The following is a 7,500-nucleotide window of genomic DNA, read 5'->3' on the forward strand; positions in this document are numbered from 1 at the left end:
TGGCTTTGAAATTCCAAGTCCAGAGGAATTGGACATGGCAAAGGCACTTGCTACCCAGCTTGTGATTGTATCTGGGACTTTGACAGACAGAACCATCATTCCAGTCTTCTCACTGTTGCCAAAACAAAACAAGCACTGGCTTATCACAAGCTTTTATTCTTGTAATGGAATAGCACCACTGTAAAACCTGAACTGAGATGTCTGTAAGCTTTGTAAACAATTTCTTATGGTCACTGTATGATTGTCTTAAAAACATAAACATACTAAAAATACAATATTTTTGGGCAAAAAACATAATGAAGAGATTTTTACAAATTATTATAAGCAACAGCTGGAAATATGACTGTGAAAAGGAAGGAATACAGCAAAAGTTTACTTCTTAGTTACCAATAATGAAGTGGAACAGAACCTACAAAAGGGAATCCTTTTAAATTTATGTTATTGTTTGATCAATCTGTGGATTGCTTTGATTACTACCATGAAAACAAACTCTCACAGTCCGCAACCACGTCTACATTAATTAACTGCTTCAAATAAACCCAATCAGCAGAGAGGGAAAAAAATGTCTGCCATTTGCACAAAAACTCTTGGCTTTTTCTACTAATCATGACCACAGTTTGGCATTGATACATGTACATGGATGTTTTGGTCAATGGTGCAGAGTTCTCTCTTCATCTTAAAGCCAAGCTTGAGAAAAATGTCTCATCAAAGATACAGGTATGAAAAAGGAACCACTGACATTCATTAACTCTTAATTTCAGATAAGAGAGAAGAGGGATATGTCATCAGTTTCTTTAGTTGTAGAACAGAGCACAAAACATACCAGTGTTTTTATGACGTTGATTTTTACTCTACATGTTGATGAAAGTGTACAAACCATGCTTTAAGGGTTGAAAGCGTGTTTCGATTTTTCTGCCTAGGGTTGGCAACAAAAAGAACATCAACATACAATAATCCTGATTTTTTCTGGGAAAAAAGAAATGACACCTAAGATAACACTAAACAACGATGATGAGTACTTTGATAACAAATGCCAAGGTGGCATTGCTCAGAAAGACAACACTCTTGCACAAATAACAGCATAAGACTTGACAGGCAAAATTGAGGCCTTACTTAACCAAGTGCTCAGCCCAAAGCCATGTTTCGGGAAATTCTTTGCGCACATAGACTTGCTTTCCTTTCACTGTTTTCTTTTCTTTCTTCGCATCTCCACCATTTGTCTCACTATATCCAACAGAGGGACGAACTTCAGCAACCATCATCAATGGCATTGCTGTCTGAGGTACACGTAACCATAACCAGTTGTCTGAAAAGAAAATGCTCTGGCTAACTGGCTTATTTGCTCTCTCCATCTTCAAGGAACAAAACTCCAAGAACAAAACTATAACTCAAGAAACCTTTTTAAAGTGCCAGCAACGAAAATAATATGTCTCCAGGTTACATGGAGAGTGCAATACAACAAGCTTTGAGAAACTTTGGTATCTAAATAAGAGAATAAGAGGGTGTGAAGTGTAGAAAGCATTCATTTTGTTAATGCACTCGGCCCACATCCTTTCCAAATCACGTAAACTGGAAATTAATTTTATTTTCAGAATAAAACGAAAAGCTGAGTGAAGACTGTTCATCTCTATGAGGACACAAGTAATATCAACCTGTTCCTTGCTTTGCAGAAAATGGACTGGTAATGATACAAAGCAATACTTGATTCATTTACATGTATCCAGTGTTCTTGGATGAGTTTCCATAACTTTATGTACGATACTAACCCTTAAGCAGGTGAACCCACACATTTTTTTTTTTTTTAATTTTTTATTTTTCATTTCATTACATATATAATATTACAATATAATAATTACACACACAATAACAATAATAATAATAATAATAACAATAATAACAATAATGATATACACGATACGTCTAGAGGTCTTGAATGTGATGGAGGATCGCTTTCCATTTCTCATTATGACTATCTACAATATCATTTTGCTCGGCTATGACACGCTCCACTTGACAAGCAATTTTTATTTTTGTTTTTAGAGGTGAAAGGGAAGGATAGGTGAACCCACACATGTACTACATTTGACGGGGTTTACGGGTCTTAAAAAACTGCAAGCCATGCAAGTCAAGCATGTTGACTCACATGTCTCACAAGTTGACTTGCATTTTAAAGTCTAAGCGCCCATTCCAAATAGCGCTAATAAACAGTATTTAAGTCTAAGCACACATTTTTAAACAGTTATCTTTCAATAATAATTGCGAGTTAAGGTCAGCATGTGGCTCGCATAACTCCCTGGCTCACATATTGTATAAACTCGGTTTTAGTAAAGAGGTCGTCTGGGTATTGCAGCCAGGCATCTTTCGTCTTTGAATATGATAAATTGGAGAGTTAAAACTTTTGCAAATAGGAGACGAGTCTAACTTGCCACGTGTATAATCAAAATAAAGCCTTAGGGATCATAAATAAAATCTCTACAGGATAGCTGGATGAGTGATATGCTTATTGCCAGTTTTCACTGTCACACCATCATTGAAACCATCCAACAACAAAGATAACCTTAAGAAATATTGTTGGCTTCCCAAATAAACTTCTTTTTACACTAGAATGACTTAAACAAATATTTTCTGACGTGCAAAACTATGGCTACCAAATAAGAAAGAAAGAACACTTGAAATGCAAAATAGCTAACTATTCTTGTCATCTTAATGAAATCAACTCACATATCAAATATCAACCCACATATACTAATTACATGTAGTCAAGTTCGAATCATTTCAAACATGATCAATCAACAAGACAGTCTCACAAAAAAAATCTTTTACCGCAAAAAATTTTATTCAAACAAACAAATTTGCTATTAGAGGGAATAAAGAAACCTCCTCTTTTATTGTGTGCTTGTAAACAAGCCCTGACACTCCGTGTCAAAAACCATACACAACTAAATAAATTTCCCACCAGTGTTCAGGATCAAACTCTTAACTTAAGAACCCTTTCCTTGAATAATGAAGCAAAAAAAGGACAGCAAGTTTTTTTTCAAAATAATTTTTGACTTCCAAGTATTAGTCAAATTGCCAGTTGTTTTTTACCCACATGAAGACTGTAAGTAAAAATAAATATAAATAGTCAGACAACAGAGATCACAGATCCTGATTCAAAGTGTTTGATTCCTAACCTGAGTTTGTTAAACCCATATCCAATCAAAAAAACCTTACATGTACCAGAGAATAATAAATATATTTTCAATTTCCGTTGTACACAACACCACAGTTAGTTTTGACGGGCGAAAGATGCAATTGTTGTTGCAGCCCATTACTCATTGCTTTTAAGATTCCAGATACTTATTTTTAAACACCTATCTTGTTTATCCAATTGACGTTCCATTCTTGAGCTCCATGAGGGTATATTTTGTTTAAAGATCCAATAAAACGCCATTCGCGTTACAATGACTTCAACACCATTGCAGATCGATTAAATATTCTACTGTGTCTACCGGATAAATCTGTGCATTTCTACTACCCCCTAAAACCGCAACCAAATATATGTGGATCATAAGGCTCTAGGCAAAAAGGTAATACTTGGCAGGGGAGTGACAGGAAAGACATAATTTTATTACACAACTTTTCTATTTTCCGACCCAGGGAAAAAATACATACTGGTAAATAAACGGAGATATTTTACTCATATTCTGACTGGATTGCCATTTATGGCAACAAAGTAAATATGCACAGTGGATCATTGTTCTGAGCAAGCAATCTTTGTAGCATTTATCCATGCGGCTTTGGAAATGCAACAGTAAGCAAGCGTTAGTTAGTTTTCTAGTGTTTCAATCTAAATTATTATTTCAATGCCAATAGAGAGGATCTTGTTGCCAACCAGAAACTCCATCATAAACGAAAGGCTACATGGGGAGAAGGTTCTTATGGGTAGTAAGAATTTCAACTGCAGCAATTTAAAGAGCTAGGTATTCTGGCCAGAGTATGACCAACATATCATGTGGGCATTACACCATCACAAGTGAGTTTGTCTTTGAGATGAAACGTGAAGATATTAGCCACTGGAGGGCCAAAAGGGAAGCCATAGGCACATCCTCTATTCATTCATACCAGTGGTTTAACCAAACCTACATGACTTGTACAACTTGAAGCTACAAAACAAAAAACCTGCCAGACCTCTTGAGATCACCACTACTAACCACCTATGTCAGTTCAATGGCCAGATAACAGAATTGAACTTTCCCTCCTTGCTTTAAGAAGTTATTAGAGGAATACCCTTTCAAATAAATAAACTTTCAAATTGGAACGAGATCTATCGGCTTACCAATTAGGAAATTTACAGGCATACACAAAATAACAATGTGAAACGTAACCATGATCTGCTGATCAAAATAGCTTGATTACACAAAGAATTCTTAAATAAAGCGCCAACACCAGTGCAGAAGTCAATGGCATAGGTTTCAAGCAAGCCTAGGTTTAGACAGTTTTCCAAGATAAGAAAGATATTAACAGAAATATTCAGTTAAATTTTGCGGTATAAAAGGAATTCACTTTAAAAATATCTTAAGGATAATCAATAATGTGCAAATAAAGGCGCAGAAGGTGCGCGGTGATTAGAGTTTGTCATAGCTCACACAGCTCGTTTTTGAAGAAGAAAACTGCGATTTAAGTTTGTTACATCAGTAGAAGACCAAACTGTAGTACAATAAGTTAAATAGGGATAAATTAAGGTATAATACAAAGATATTGTTGTGTTTGATGACAGAAAGAAGCGAACTCTGTGCAGTATACCAAGCTCTGTGCATTATACCAAGCTGAATTCGAAATGTACGTTACTGCTTCTGGGATTACTGACCCTACCCAAAAGAGAGCTCTTTTACTTCGCCTTGCTGGACCCAGAGTCTGAGATATGTTTCTTCACTCAATTCCTGCTGACGTTTGTGGCTAAAATACAAACTGTACTGGAAGGAAACTCTGACTCTTAATAAATAAATAAATAAATTTAATTAATTAATGAATATGGTCAGTCAGTACCATGAGAAGGAAGCTCTTATTCTTACACCAGGGGGCCAAGTAAACAACATTATCACTGATTCAAAACAAGAAGGAAAGTGTTGGCGATGCAACAAAGCAGGTCACATTGCAAAAGAATGTTATCATTCACGTGACCATAAGTGTGGAAATTTTTTTTTTTTTTAACGACTTTATTGGGCATATTAGATAAATATTTAAACAAGACAAAAGTGCATAACAAATAGAAAACAGAAAATTAAAACTTAGAAAAAAAAAAACTGCACCCAAAAGGGAAGGCGCGAATGGGACGTAAAGTCCCATGCGTGGCGCCGCCCTTAAAAATGCGGGAAGGTCGGCCATTTTAAAGTGTGTTGCAAGACCAAACAGATTAAGGAACGTACACCAAACCGTGAATCAAGCCAGTTTCACAGCAATAGCTGTGGAAAACCCAGACATGAAAGGAAGGAAAGAAATCCACGGGGCCAGCGTAATGTATGTCAGGTGACAGAGGAAACGATGGATAGGAACTATGGAAACATGGATGATTTCTACATGTACAGCACAAGGAACAGAGATGTACAAAACACCGTAGACATGCTGATTGAAGATAAGCCAGTGAACGTTACTATAATTATAGATTCAGGAGCTATGTTGTAACTGTAATTTAATGTCGGAAAGAATCCGAATTCATAATGGCAGGTAACCCTAGCCCATTGGAGTGTGACAAGAATGTTTATGCTTGTGTAAATGAAGGTGGAGAGACAAACATTCCCACAGTTTGGGAAACACTCCAAGAAGTGTCCTATGCTGAAATATTCTTCAAGCTGGACCTAATTTCCATCAGATCTACCTGCATCCAGAATCAAGGCTGCACCCAATGGCTGGCTTGCATAGATACAAGCACCCTCATTTTGGCACAAACATGGCGACAGAAAAGTTCCAGTAAATTGTGTGGCAGGTAGACTGCCCGAGGGCCTACAACTTGCATGATGACCTGCGAGTAGTTGGTGCAGATGACAAGGAACATGTCTTTTTGAAAACTTGGAAAGAGTCATGAGCAAGTTGCAGGAGAATGGAATCAACCTCAACTATGAAAAGCATGAAATTGTTTCAAGTATGACTTACATAGGCAAAGGCAATGTTTTTTTTCAGGAGAGGGATTGAAATTCTCTGATGAGCGAGTGAAGGTTATTGTTGAAGCAACTGCCCCTCAAAATCAATCTTAAGTAAGACATTTTCTAGGTTCAGTTCAGTTTTGTGGAAAATTCATCCCAAACTTTTTGACAATATCAAGTCCATCGTGGGACCTGACTTGCAAAGACGCCAAGTGGCAATGGGGTCTCAGAGAAAAGAAAGCACTTTGAGACATCAAAACCCGATTAACTCATGCACCAGTGATGGCCTACCACAGACAAAGTGCCCTAACTAATAATTTGCGTTACAACTGACGGTTTACTGGTTGGAATCAGAGCAATACTCGAGCAAGAGCAAGAAGATGGGAGTTAAAGACCCATCTATTACGCCACAAACTCAGTAAGGTTGAAAAACCCCACTCCTGATTTGAAAGAGAAGCTCTGGCCGTCAGATGGGCATGCAAAACCTTCTACTTGTGTTGCAATTGAAGCTATGCCATCTGTGTTAGTGCCAAAACAAGTAGAGATCGCCTCAGCAGAAGACCCCACCTTACAGCTGGTGCGCCAAGTTATTGTGACACTTGTAGTAAAAGGAAACTTGTTCATGATTAAAGGTGGTTAAGCTCAGCAAGATGATATTAATAACAAATTCACCTACAAAATAACCCACTATTAGATTGCTACAGGATATTAACTTTTACAACCACAGGAAATTGCTCCGTGTTAAATAACATGATTGCTTATGAAAATTAGGTTATTAGTGCATAATTTATATAGCACAGGTGGCCCAAGCTCTATGATTTGCACATGACATAATTTGAGCATGATATCAACATGGGGATTGGTTATTCATCGAGTTACGAGCTGAGTTGAGTTTGAGTTGAGTTTGAGTTAAGTTTGAGTTAAGATTGAGTTAAGTTTGAGTTAAGTTTGAGTTACAGTTTTTGGCGTTTTTCAGATTTAAAAGTAGTGAATATTCAGTACAAGTCACTTCGAAAACTGTTTTCTTCGTGTTGAAAGCTATAATTTATTTGCATAAATTTTTGCAAAATTGCATGGCTTTCCTGATCAAAACAATCTCAGTATTATTACACCTTTTACACCTTTTAAGGCATCATTCTCGTTGCTGCTGTAAAGTCTATCGACGTCAAAACGACGTCTTCAAAGGGATAAGGGTAAGCCATTTAAAGCCAGCCCGGCGGCTACGATGAACCGTATTTGTTGTGCATCATGATTGATCATCAAACGAAAGAGGATGACGAAGAGAGCCCGCATTTAAGTAAGTGAACATTTTTGACCCAGTCACACATGTCGGAAAACCATTTCACTTCTGCAAAGTTGAAAGAGACAAGATCAATCA

General features: G+C 37.0%; 1 protein-coding gene across 3 annotated transcripts in view; it reads right to left on the reverse strand.

The window, feature by feature from the left end:
* Window positions 1-7,500, reverse strand: part of LOC138038815 (alpha-2-macroglobulin-like) — a 91,867-nt gene that overhangs the window by 25,220 nt on the left and 59,147 nt on the right. For 2 of the 3 annotated variants that reach the window (XM_068884874.1, XM_068884873.1), the window contains exon 20: window positions 1-112. This exon is cut by the window's left edge and continues 120 nt beyond it. In XM_068884874.1, coding sequence (XP_068740975.1) covers window positions 1-112 — 112 coding nt within the window. Of the gene's footprint in view, window positions 113-1,113; window positions 1,307-7,500 lie in introns of all 3 variants that reach the window. The other variant, XM_068884875.1, reaches the window with a different exon arrangement.

Source organism: Montipora capricornis, chromosome 2 (genome assembly GCF_036669925.1).
Source record: "Montipora capricornis isolate CH-2021 chromosome 2, ASM3666992v2, whole genome shotgun sequence".
Lineage (NCBI taxonomy): Eukaryota > Metazoa > Cnidaria > Anthozoa > Scleractinia > Acroporidae > Montipora > Montipora capricornis.